The sequence below is a fragment of the Miniopterus schreibersii genome (assembly GCF_964146895.1).
Source record: "Miniopterus schreibersii genome assembly, chromosome: 13".
Classification (NCBI taxonomy): domain Eukaryota; kingdom Metazoa; phylum Chordata; class Mammalia; order Chiroptera; family Miniopteridae; genus Miniopterus; species Miniopterus schreibersii.
In genome coordinates this window covers 7,743,540-7,757,114 of record NC_138113.1, presented here as the reverse complement: position 1 = coordinate 7,757,114, position 13,575 = coordinate 7,743,540, and the positions used below count along the sequence as shown (strand labels likewise).

The window sequence follows — 13,575 nt, the reverse complement described above, 5'->3', positions numbered from 1 at the left end:
AAACAAAATAAGATGAGAATAGAGTGAGGGGAGTACTGTTTGACAAATAGAAAAGGCTCTTCAAGCTTTTGATGTAAACCTTCACCTGCTATTTCTCCACTCTAGCTGCAGGAAGGTGAAAAAGAGCTCTTCTGTACATGGTGTATATATATGGAGTCTGTACAGGAACCCGGGCCGGGCCCTCATAGTCCAGTGTAAGGAAACTGCAAAGCCAGCCCAAGGAAACCAGACTCAATATTCCTATAGAGTGAACAGGCTCTGCTTTTATTTTCCTTCTTAAATGTTTTTAGACAGGGTTAAATTTAAAAAGTAATAACTAATAGTCATGGTAATATAACACCGGTAATATAACTGTTTTGCTGATTGTATTTCCTAAATGTTCTGGGAAATTTTTTGCTGCTTTACTTCTGGCTTCAAACATGAATGTGTTTTTTCTTTTTCAAACTTTTTTAAAACTGTAACCTATCTTTTTAGTTAATACTAATTTATACTGTATTTATAAATGATTTTCATACTACAATAATTCTACTTTCTTAATCTATAAGATGGGAATAATAATATCCTGCACTTCAAAAGATTATCCTAGGATTAAATATATCACATGCAAAGTGTCTATCTAGTATTTTATTTATAAGAGGCCTCCAATGAATGATATAACAGTTGCAGTAGCAGCTAATGACATCATTCTAAGATTCTGCCTGTATTTCTCAGATCTAATGAGGCCTAGTTATTGTTAGTGTTCCCTTTTTACAGGTGAAGATACTGCGGTACAGAGAGTTATGTCTCTATACATAATAGAAGTACAGATATTTGCCCAGAGTCACACAACTAGTGGGGAGTGTTCAGACTCCGACAGGCTGCCTCCTTTTACCATAGCTGCTGCCATTGTCTTTTTGTCCCAATTAGTCAGAAAGGCAGGACTCCTGAATAAAATTTACCATGCTCACTTTGCATTAAGAGTGCCACAGTGCCATAGCTGGTTTGGTTCAGTGGTTAGAGCATCAGCCCAAGGACTGGAGGGTCCTGGGTTCGATTTTGGCCAATAGCAGGTACCTCGGTTGCAGGCTCATTCCCCAGCCCTGGTTGGGCACATGTGAGAGGCAACCAGTTGATGTGTCTCTCTCACATCAGTGATGTTTCTCTCTCTCGCTCCCTCCCTTCTGCTCTTCCTGAAAAGCAGTGGAGAAAATAGAGTGCTACAAGACCACGTGCACAGTGAACGCACGAACAAGTCACAGCCCTGCCTTTATAAGTGTACAGGCTACATGTTATATGGCAGGTGTTTTTCCAAATATGTAGCAAGAAGCAGTCGTCACAAATAGGAATTTAATATATTTTCTATACTGTGGATTTTCCCCCTCCGTGCCCTACCCAGCCCCCATGATTTATTCTAGCCTTAGCATAGCAGTGGACAAAGATAAGACGGGCCAAAGGGGGTGCAAGGCTCAAGACAGTCATGAGGATTACCAGAAAGTTGAAGTTGGAGATGTCCCACTTTGACACCCCTCCTCTGATGTTTTTCTTCTGTTCGTTCTAGATGTGGCCTTCTGATGTTCAAGTAACCAGTACTTCATCGGCCTCTGGGCTTTTTTTCCCCATTAGTCACTCAGTCTGTGTAACATTGGGTAAAGAGAAAGGAAGCACGAATACCTGTCTTCTTTCTTCTTAGGGTTCTTGGTTCAGTCTCCTAGTAGTGACTCTAGGGTGATCCTTAACCAAGCGTCTCAATCATCCTAGCCAGCCTCTTCCCACCTGTCCCCTGTGAGTCCCATGTCACCCTTGCCTCCTCTTGCAACAACTACCACAGAAGCCACCTTGCCCAGGCTTGCCCTGGCCACCCCTTAGTGGTGCCTGTTACCTTGCTTACTACAGATAGAAGGTCCAGCAGAGAGGAAACAATACTCATAAGCCACTGGCCCTTGCGGATGGCTAGTGGACTCTTCTTAGGCTTATATGCCATGAACGGTGAGGGCAGTTGGTATTTAAACCAGCCACTGGAGTCGCTGGCATGGATTTCAAAGAGGGGCTATCCAGAGAAAGGGAGACCAGAGACCATTCTCGGTGGCCTCTCTCACTGTGCCCTCTGCACAGTCCCCTGCAGACCTGCTTCTCTGTGGCCTGACTGTCATCCAGACAGTGACCTTCAGCATACCAGCCTGACTCTTAGGCCCTGCAGTGTTTGCACATTATGTCACGTCTGTGCTCCAGGAGAAATCTTACGGAAACAAACGGAGGAAGTTTGCCCGTCCAAGTGGTGGATAATAAATCCTGTCCTGTCGAGATAGAAACTGATTTTCTGTATCCCTTAGTTTATACACATAATTTTTTGTTGTTGTTGTTGTAGTAAGGTCTGAAAAATTCAAGGAACAAAATATTCAAGTATTTCAAACACTGTTGCCCTTTGGCAAAGATGGCATGTCCCTTCCTACAGGCTGAGACTCTGGGCCTGGGCCTTTCTCACCAGGCTGAGTCATGAAACCTCACTTTCCCATCCAGTGTTCAGGCCGCGTTCAGTTAGCTCACGTTAGAAACTTTACAGTGTTCCTCCGTTCAACTTAAGGAACTAGAGTGTTTTAAATGTTCTTCTTAAAGAAAATATATGGGGTTTTTCTTTTAATTTTAATTCTGGGATGTTTGCTACTACATATTTTCTTTAGAATAGATGTTCTTCTGTTTCATGAGAAATGGACTTTTCACTGAGACAGCTAAATTGGATTTTCTGATCAAAGCTAAAAGCAAATATATTTTAGGTTAGTATCACAGGTCAAGATAATTAACTTTAAAAAATATTCGAGGGTCTTTTCCTTAGTTGGGCCAAATTGATGTTTTAATTCCTTTCAGTTACCTAACTAGAAAAACAGGGCAGAGACAAAGGGCATTCCTGGTGGGTTACGTTACTCTGTTGCGTACATTCCTATGCTAGGAGGGGCTACTCCTCTCCCCTTTCACAATCTTTCCTTCCCTTAATCAATATGGAAATAACTTTTGAAAACATGTACAGTTATATGAAAGGAACTGAACTATTCAGTGAGCTGACACGTAAGCTTCATTAAGGAATCACAAATTTCTTCTCAGGTTATGTGTAACTCAATCCCAGAATAATTTTTTGAATGAGACAAAACTAGATTTCCATGTTACCTGTCCTCTCATTTATGTGTGTAGCTTAGGAAAATCCATGTATGAAAGCCAACTGCACCTTTAATGATTCATGGAAGTTTAGCCTAAAATTCGGCGATGAAGGAAAAGATTGTTTTGAGTGTATGTAGTCAGTATTAGGATTAAGGACAAGAGGTGATTAGCTATGGTACTAGAATACCATTCCTGCTTTAGAATTAAATGACTTGAGGTTTTACTTTTTTTTCTAAAGAAAAATTTACATATGTATAAATTTTACATATATTTAAATTATCTGCCACTCTAAAAAATTGTATTGTGTTTTTTAAAAATTGTACTCTTTGAGCCCTGGCCGGTTTGGCTCAGTGGTTAGAGTGTCAGCCCGCAGACTGTAGAGTCCCGGGTTCGATTCTGGCCAAGAGCACGTACCTCAGTTGCAGGCTCCATCCGGACCCCAGTCGGGGCTGGTGCAGGAGGCAACCAATTGATGTGTCTCTCTCACATCGATGTTTCCCTCTCTCTCCCTCCCTTCCACTCTTTTTGAAAAGCAATGGAAAAAATATCCTCAGGTGAGGATTTAAAAAAAAGCATACACTTTGAGTTGTGTTTTTCACTTTGGTGAACTCACTGTCACACAGATAATATTATCTGTTTGCAGACTAAATGGATGGTTATAATAACCAAATTCTTGGCTTATGGAGAAACACATTGTGTGAATAATAAACATTCCTCTCAGTTCTGCAGAAATTTTGGAATGGGAGAATTACATTTTTAAGTCTGGTTTTCACATTGCTGAAAGCCACATTTGGCACTATTAGGAAAAGGTGGAAAACAATCTGGAAAAATATAGAGAACACCAGAGAGCTCCCCTTGTAAGAAGACTTCCCCTGGGTTTCTGAGCATGTCTAGTCCTGCTTAATCTTCTGGCAAACTCTCCTGGTTTGTGCTCTCAGAGGGCCTAGCCTCACTCTGCCTGAGCAGATCTGTCTGGATGGAGCTCTGCTGGAGTGGGGAACACTCGTGTCTCAGGTCCACAGTCTGTCCTCAATCCCAAGAACTTTGCTGCTTCACCGTCCTCCTTGGTTTGCACCTCCCTAACTTCCCTGCACTCAGCAACGTCTTGCCATCCTCATGAGCAGTCAGAAGATGTGCTAGGAGGGGCTATTCCTGGAATGGCTCTTTTTCGGTCAGTTCCCACCTCTGCCTCCTCGCAGGGAAGTCCTGGTTTGTAGAGATACGGCATGATAACACCCTCTCCCCCAGCCAAGCACCAGAATCAGATGGGAGGTTAAGGACAGCTTCAACCCCTGTACTATGACCAAAAGCACCCAGGAAATTCAAAGACCCCGAATCTACTTGCTTTAATCAGCCAGGGTTGCGTTTAACTATAGATAACAGAAGTCTAGATTACAGTGGCCTAAACAGAAACCTCCTCTTCTCATGCACCAGGAAGTCTAGAGGTAGATAGTCTAGACTCTAGAGGTAAATAACATCTGAATGGGGCCTTCGGGGATGTGGGTTCTTTATAGATTTTCCCCTCTTGTCCTTTGCACATAGACCTTTATTTCCACATCGTCTCATGATCACACAGTGACTTCTGCCCCTCTAGGCCTCATGTCTGACATTTGGAAAGATGAAGGGAAAGGGGAGGCAGAAGGCTTATTCCTGATGCAGCTTTGGCTTACTTAGAAGGAAGCCCTCCCCGAGCAACTTCTGCCAGTAGATTATTAGCCAGAACTATGCGACATCTCTAGCTGTAAGAGATATGAAATCGTATGTTTTGACTTTCCCATGTCTCTAGTAGAGAAAATAAGGGTTTTTTTCATTGGCTTTTGGGTAGGTACATAGTATCTACTACATTCCCACTCCAGGATGGCCCTGGGACTCATCTTCCATAGACTTAATTATAGCACACCCCACCCATCAAACACCTAGCCAGTGAGCTCCATCCATACTAGTTAACCAGTAACTGAGACAGTTAACTCCATCTTCTCCCCACCATAACTAAAATCCGCTGCAGCCACATCCCTCCAGAATGTGTCTGGGCTTCATAAGCCTAGGCAAGACAACCTGGGACTGGGCTGTGCGGTGCATCCACGACAGGCCCTCCTCGGAGTGCGTCTGGATGCGCCCAGCCACAGTAGAGCCCATCCCAGTTCCCATGGTGATTGTTACTACACCTTTTATTTTGAAAGAGAATTTTAAATAAAATTTCTGCTTTTTCACATCCATGAGTGTGCTTACTAATAGCTATCTCCCCAGCCACCCCCCATTATGGAGGTAAGGGCTGTCATGAGCGCTGATATAGGGCATGGGTGGTGCCAGGAAAGGAGAGATTAGTTCTACCTAGGAAAGTAAGGAAAGGGAAGATAAATGAAACTGAACTTAAAGATGAGTTGGGATTTTCTTAGACTGACAAAATGACATCAAGATGGGCAATTGAGTTAAGCAGAAGGCAGCTGTCTTTTCTAGATTATGTGTGCTTGGGGAATTCAGTGATGGCATTGGACCTGTGAGAGGAATATCCTATGGACCTCCAACTTCAGCCCTCACTTAGCTGTTTCAAACCGTGAGCCACAAACCATGAGTTGAAGTCCTATAATAATATTCGAACATTACACAGATTGCAGATGATAGTAATGAATAAAATAGAATATTAGACTCCTCAGTGAGTTTTTATAGCACCTGTATTTGGATTTTTAATGAACAAAAGTAAGTAAGATTGTTGTAAATCATTCTCTTTCTCTGTGTTTTTGTTTCCATTACTCCTGCTTCTAGATATTTCCTTCTCTGTGGTGCTTGAAACTCTGAATTCTGCTTGTTTCCAGGAATGCTGTTGACAGTCTTTGCCAAGAGAAATGTGTTTTCCCCTTAGGAAATTACACTCCTGTTTGGTATTATTATTTCTGATCACTGTGTCGTATCCTGAGCATTTCTGAGGAATGAAAAAGATGAGTTCTTTGAGGCAATCACTGGAAAGGCCAGCTGGTATTCTACTGCCTTTTATTTTTTAAAAGTAGACTTAGGTGAGAAATTATCAGGGGGAAAAAAGAATAGGAATAAAGGTAGGGTGAGATACATTCCTTGATGAAAAATTTACTTTTAAAAAATGAGATTCCTTACAAGTTATTTGAATTTTTAAACTTCTAATTCAACAGTGACGCTACAGAAAAGTGCTTAAAGCGTAAATGTTTACCTCCATGAATGAGCATAAAGCAAGCCTCCCACGCAACTTCCAGCACAAGAATCACCATTGCCTGGGTCTCAGAGCCTCCCTCATGCCCCTGCGTATCCAAAAATCCACTTCTGAGCTCCATCGGGTTGTGGGCAAAATCCAGTGCATGTGGCCTTGTGACCGAGGTCCCCATTTTCTTGCTGGCTATCAATCAGGGGTCCCTCTCAGCTTCTATAGGTCACTCTCACGTCCTTTCTACATGAGCTTCTTCTTCAGACCAGCAGTGGAGCATTTAACCATTTAATGCTTTGAATCTCTGACTCCCCTTCTGCCACCATCCAGAGAATACTCGTATTTGGGGGGCTCGTGTGGCAAGGTTCGGCCCACCAGTATCATCTTCCTTAAAGTCATCTTCACTATAAAGCATAACTTTGGGAATCATACATCATCTTACTCACAGGTTCCCCCACACTGAAAAGGGAGGGATGACAAAAGGGCAAGGACTCCTTGTGTCAACTGAGAATTCTGCCTTCCACAGATCACCTGGCTTCTGCTCTTCTGAAATGCTACCTTTGTCAAAGATCTGTGAACATTTGTGCTTCTAATGATTTACCTGTAAATCATTACATCATATAAACATATCGATCGGGTACAATTACACGTCACCTGCTGTGGTGTCTGACGTTAGGCCATCGCCCTTCTAAACATTGCTGTTGAGAGAGCCAAGTGAGAGTGAGCGGCGGTTCTTTTGTGGTACATACTGTTGTGTCCAGAGACGACAACCTTGCCTGACTCACACACCCGTCTTGGCCTCACAATCTCATGTCAGGGAGCACTTGCCAAGAGAAAAGGGGGCAACGGGAATGTACTGCAGTCAACCTGACAGTTGTGTTTGTCCTATCTATTCTAAATGTTTGCCTTTCTTTTTTTGAATGTAGCTAATGCTGCCTACCTTGGGGGCCAGGAAATGATGGAGGTGGTGAAGAGAGACAACGAAACCATAAAGGAGCATTTATCTAAGGTAATCACTTTAGCACTTCGGGGAAGTAAGTAGATGGGCAGAAATATTTACTGAAGATGAGAGGCTGGAATTGGTTAGTCTGTAAGACCTCAAGGGTTTGTGGATTCAGATAGAGTTCTGCTTCTGGTTAAAATTAATGCTCTCTTTGAATGTTGCATAGAGAGTAAGTAAAGCTGATGGCATAATTAAATATATCTTACCACCTATTTTTGTTGGGTTTATTTTTAGAATCCATACTACTCTCTAGGGCCTTGTACTGAGACGATTTCTCAGTAATATTTATAAAATAAATGAATTCTATTAAAATGTCAGTAAAACATTGGAAAAGAACTACCGTTACTACAACTCAGTGAGCCTATCTTTCATATTGTCCAGTGCATTAGAGTAGCAGGGCCCAGCTGACACCAAGACCAGTTTTCTATACAAGCAAGCACAGAAAGGCAAAGATTGAAACATTTAGCATTTGTGAGTTTCTGCTGCAAATGCTACTCAGACAAAGACATTTGGAAGCACCAGTCTCTGAAACTGTGAGGTCTAAGCACCCTAGACTTTAGGTGGCTCTGGTATTCCCGTGACATCATTTGTCTGTCTGTCCATTCTGAATAGGGTAGAGCTACATCATCTGTCCACGCATGGTTATCATGACTAGTCTGAATTGAGATACACCGTGAGTGTGCAGTCCACATTGGATTTAAGAAACTTAGTACCAAAAAGTAAAATATTTCATTAATATTTTTATATTGATTACTTGTTGAATATTTTAAGATCTGTTGGGTTAAGTAAAGTATATTATTAAAAGTAATTTCATCCATTCCTTTATACTTTTTTTATGTAGCTACTAGAAATGTTTAAATTTCATGTGTGCATCTATCTTCTTGTCAGACTCACTAACTTAGAGCTTTACGTTAGTGCTGAGCAGTGACATCTGCTGAGGGGCTGGTTCTTACAGGGCCCAGGAGCCTGTGGTCTGCATGTGAAATCTATTGGGTTCACAGTCTCTTCATAGACTTGGAGACATTTGACTTAAACTGGCCTACAGTGTTAATTCACCTTTCTATTACTGCCCAGTACAGTTATCTTAAAGCAAGAGGTGTATATGTTCTTTAAAAAAATATTTTCACAACATGATCTGTAGTAGCATCACCCAGAGAGGACTTTTGGAAATGCCAGTTTGTGTTTGTCTATGGCCGTGGTGGTCATCATATTTCTCAAATAGCAATTGACTAAAGATTGAACGTTTGGATCTAGAAGGAAACCCTCACAAGCTGAATGGGGGAGGTGCCGGCCTCAAAGGACCCTGTCTCCAGGGCTTTCAACTTTTTTTTCAGTCATTGAAGGATGTGAAAATACAAGAAAAAGGATTTTGTTTTTCTGTTAAATTATAGATGAATTTGTTTCAAAAATGCATTTAAGTTCTCAAGGCTGGAAGTTCATAAAAACAACTCAACTCCCAGTTAATAATAAGACTGGCAGATGATCACTTCCAAATCTCACACTTGCTGACTGACTCGACCCCTCCTGTGTCCAAGCCCATCATCCTGCCACCTGTGGGAGCCAGCTGCTGTAAAAGACTCATCATTCCTGGATTCTGTTTGTGCTGTGCTCACAACGAGGTCAAAGGAAGGTGCTAGCTTATTCCTGCCCCAAGTTAGATCCATATGCAGGCGTAATCATTCCCAGATAGAGGTCTGCTCGTGGTAACCACGTGTCAGGACTGTAAGTTTACTGAAACTTTTATGGGAGAAACATGGGGATAGAATGCTCAATGGCAGGCGTTTCAAGGTTAATATTAACACTCAGAGAAATAAACTTTCCCAGCGGCAGAGAATGGCTTTGTTTTGGTTTTAAGGCAGCGTTAAAAGTACTTGTGGAGTTTGGGAAAGCAGGGCATCTCTTAGCTGAATGGGGCAAAGCTATCTGGCAGTTCACTGATTATCCTCTTACCAGCAAAGTTTGCGCTTCCACTAGAATAACGCAGTTCCAACTCCTAAGTGAAACGAGGTACGGAGACGGGAACTTTTTGTTTTGTGATGAAAAAAAGGAGAAACATGCTGTAATTTAATATTGGGGAAAGTTGAGTCAACACAGGTCTCCATCTGCTTGAGAAAGCAAGGAACCGCGGAAGGGCACATCGTTCTGGGAAGATAGTGGGCATTGCCCCAACCACCTTACAATGAATCAAACTCGAGAACCATGTCCCAGGACTGGACAGACCCCTACTCCAGGTGTCCAGTCAGAATACTCCGTCTCATTGCAGCCCAAACATGGGTGTTCAGAAACGTCATACCTACCCGGAACTGCCCAGTGGGAAGACTTCTTGAGCCATACACTTTGGTGCAAAAACCATTCAATCTATCTCAGTTATTCAGTGTTCAAAATAATTCTGAAAAATGTATCTTTTTGCCATTCAGTCAGGAAGCCACAGGAAAGTTAGTCTAAAAATAGTCTCTCTACTGCATCATGGGGATGGCTTTTGAATCCCCGCCAGTCCCCCTACAAAACTGTCAGACCATCATCAGAAGGCTTTGGCTCTAAATTCAGATTTCTACCTCTGGATTTTCACTATCCATACAAAGAGAGCTTTTTCTCTTCTTGACAAAAATTGGCCTTTTTCACTTGGAAAATCTACTGGGCTGATTGTCTTCCTCCCTCCCTCCCTCCCTCCCTTCCTTCCTTCCTTTCTGGATCTAGAGACTTGACACACAGGATCAAACTATTTGCAGCGCTTCAACACTGCATAAAGTTCCTTCCCTTTCCTAGAGCAAGTGTTTCAGACTCCTAGTTGTTTCTAGAAGAGTATTCGTATGGCCTGTGGCGTCATGCTTGTGCTTCACCTGTTCGAGTACCTGTGGGAGGTCCGAGTGGACACACTTCTGGCAGAGAGCTGGAGTGTGGGCGTGCCGCTTGGAAGAGTGGTCTGGGCCAGGTTTCATTTGGGAGTGGTGAGGATACGTCTGACGCCCTGAGCATGGGTCAGTATGTAGTACAAGGGAGAAGAATCTGAAGGCTGATCTGGGGGAACAGCCTGAAGGTCAGGGGGACAGAGAGGAGCTCAGGAGTAAGACGGAAGTGGAGGGGGTGGGACGGGAGTGAGAACCAGGACGGAATACGCCAGAGTATGAGAGTCACCTGTGCGTTCTCGCCACCTCAGCCCCGGTTCTCCGGGAGCCTCTGGGGTATGCTCTGCTTTATGAGGCACCTGTGTGTCCCAGGCAAGTGGGAGGTCAGCATTCCCGCGCTCTGTCGTTGCTCTAAACCATGAGGGGATGTGAGTCTCATTCATAGGGAAGTGAATTCGTGTTTGATTTAGAAACTTGAAGTTTTCATTTAAAACTCACTTAGGAGGGAAATTCTAAACTGCCGTGACCGTCTTTGGCCTAGGCTTATGGAAACAGCTGGTGTGCGCTCCTGCCAGACGGAGCCTGCGCAGCTCTGTCCACAGGGCTCTGGAACTGGTCCCAGGCAGACACAGGAGACAGCTCTCTGAGGAAGGTGGGCAGCACTGGCGGGGTCGCCTGCACAGAGGTCTGCCCCTGCCCGCCAGGGCCAGGCCAGGCGACTGTGATTTCGGAAAGGGCAGTGTCCCCAGGAACAGAAATGCCTCCCTGTGGCTCTCTCCCTACCCTCCTCAGCCCACCTGAGCCCAGAGATGTGTGTTGTCCTGGGAACAAACCTCTGCAGTGTTTGTAGGTCCAGGCATGCACATCCTTCAGACATGTGCAGGTCCTGCTCCGCAGAGCATAAGGAGCCCTCCCCAGCCCAGCCAGCCAGGACTGCACTGCCACCACACCTCGCTCTGACGCCGATTCGGAATGTCATAATCATCCTGGAAATGACATGGAGCGTGATTGAGGGGGGCAGATGTATACTAGGGAACAGAGTCTTCAGAGCCACAGACTGAGCTTCTGGCTCCATCTCTGCCACTTTCTATTTAGATGAGCTTGGTTAAGTTACTGGACCTCACTGTGCCTCCTTTATTCATCAATACAGTGGTTTAATGTATCTGTTCTCATACAGCTGTTCCAAAAACATCATGCTATAATTCATGTAAATGTGGTGCGAAAGTGTGTGGCACGTGCTAAGCATTCAGTAAAAAAGGATTATTATTATTAATTATAGCCTAGATGTGCCTCTGAGTACTTTAAAAAGATTATTAGGCTAACTTTTCCTCCCCCTACACATCCCTGCCCAGATGTTTTCATTCTGTAATGAAGGATTTTGACGAAAGTGAATATGTAGCAGATCCAGGAGTGCCCAATGCCGTTGTGCCTGAGGGAGCCACTGTGCAGGACAGCGGTGAGGGAAGGCACAGTGGCACTTAGTCTTTCCCAGGACTTGGGCCCAGGACTAGAGCAGAGAGTTCAGACGAGCTGCACTTGGCCGTTCTCTGACCTAGTTAAGCAAGGCCCTTCCTCCAGCATCTCCCGCTCTCCTGAGACGTGTACCGCGGGGGACCGGAACAGGGACAGGAGGGTAAATTGGCCCCCGATGCCTCACCAGAGGGACATGGAGCCCTTGGGCCAGCGTCTCACTCCGGTCCCAAGGAGGCAGAGATGAAGCTAGTTGCTGGATAGCTCAGTGACTTCCATCTGGGAGTGAGTGGTTCTGTCCTATACTCTTGAGTCACGCAGAAGGAGCGAGCCCACTGTGCAGGCTTTTGATGTGTGTATTCCAACCACGGAAATGAGGTCCAGTCAGTCACCGCTTGGGCCTGCTCCTCCTGTGGGGTGTCGACTCCCACTGCCCCTGCAGGCCTGCAGAGGGGAGCAGGGCTCCATGTCCTGAAGGGCTGTGTTTCCACCTCCACCCTCAGCCACTGTTTTAATCTTAGGTAATTGAGCCAGTTTGGGAAGAAAGGAAACAAGGTAAATTGGAAAATGAATTTCCTAAACTGTCTCCCTTTCTTTGTCAATTCCTCAAGTTCCTATAAATGGCTGTTCAGAAAGACTGCAGTGAAACCTTAAAGCTGTGACTGCCATTCCCAGAGGAGGATTTTTAAACAACTGGGAGGAGCTATGTTACAGAGTAGGTTTCCTCTAAGGTTGCAGATTTGAGGCTTAGGTGTCTGGCTTTGGGAGTGGGAGAGAGGCAGAGGCCATTGCTGTCAGCCAGCCTGTTCTGGGTTCTCCCACAGGTGAGTGCACTGGGCACCTCACGGTTTGGACCCTGGGCCAGGGAGAGCTGGAAGGGCTGAAACTGAGGAAATGGAGGCAGGGCAGGGAAGTCTAGCCGGGAGGCAGGAGGTCTAGATGTATGAGTACTAATTTGACCCCTTGGTAAGCAGCTGGCTGCTTTATAGCTCACCTTTTGCTTCTTGGATTAAAAAGAAAAACTGGTCAGGTGGGAGTTCTTTCCGAGAAGGAAAGAAGTGGGGAAGGCAGGCATAGCATACGTAATTTTCCCTGACTTCCCAAAGTAAGGCAGAGAAAATGTACCTCCCCCTGAGCATCTACACCAGCACTCTTTGTTTACTTTCTTGGCTCTGGCTGGCTGTCTGCTGTCACACAGGGTGACAGTTCAGGGCACTCCTAAAAGTATCAACACAAAACCTTAGCTGGGAAGCCTGTTAATGTAGCCAGGGAGCTGTGACTCTGAAATGTTAGCAAAGGAGCCTCACACAGCCCAGGAAACCAGAGGCCTCATCCCTGCTGCTGCAGGAGCCCAGGGGCTGCTCATCCTATGAGCCCTGCCAGGAAGGGAAGTCATGGTCTCAGGATGCTGGTGCCTGCTTTCGTTTTGTGAGACATGCAGCGAAGATACTCAAATGGCATGCAGCCTAGGCTCCGGGCCTCACTTGTGAGTAAAGGTCAGTGAGGAGCCACTGAGCGGCTGAGTGTGCACGGTGGCTTGAAGACAAGGTTGTGCTTCAGTGTTTATTGACTGGTGGCTTCTCTTCCATCCAATGTCTTTCTCCACTGTTATTTCAGGGGAATTCAGTGTGTGTGTGTTTGTTTTTGTGACAGAGAGAGAGAATGAATAGTGTACATAATAAAATACTTTGCTTTCAGCTTATGTTTAATACGACTTTATTTTCTGAGCCTGACTTATCAAAGGAAAGTATATTTTCTCAAAAGCTAGTTTAAGGTCCTGTGGCTGTTTTTCCTCTGACCTGGGCAGATTTGTCCCCACCATCACACAGTTTGAGTCTAGAGGTCCCCTTGTCTGCATCACCATTGCATTATAATAGCAGCTGCTCTGGAAGGCTGCTGACTACATGTCAGGTATGTGATATGCTCTTTTCTATGCTCTCCACCAGCCCACAAGG

General features: G+C 44.6%; 1 protein-coding gene across 2 annotated transcripts in view; it reads left to right on the top strand.

The window, feature by feature from the left end:
- Positions 1 to 13,575, top strand: part of LDAH (lipid droplet associated hydrolase) — a 67,633-nt gene that overhangs the window by 45,901 nt on the left and 8,157 nt on the right. For both annotated transcript variants that reach the window (XR_014000171.1, XM_081156803.1), the window contains one exon: positions 7,228 to 7,310. Coding sequence is in view for 1 of the 2 variants with exons in the window: in XM_081156803.1 (XP_081012929.1) it covers positions 7,228 to 7,310 (83 nt within the window). In the remaining variant the exon portion in view is untranslated. The remainder of the gene's footprint in view (positions 1 to 7,227; positions 7,311 to 13,575) is intronic.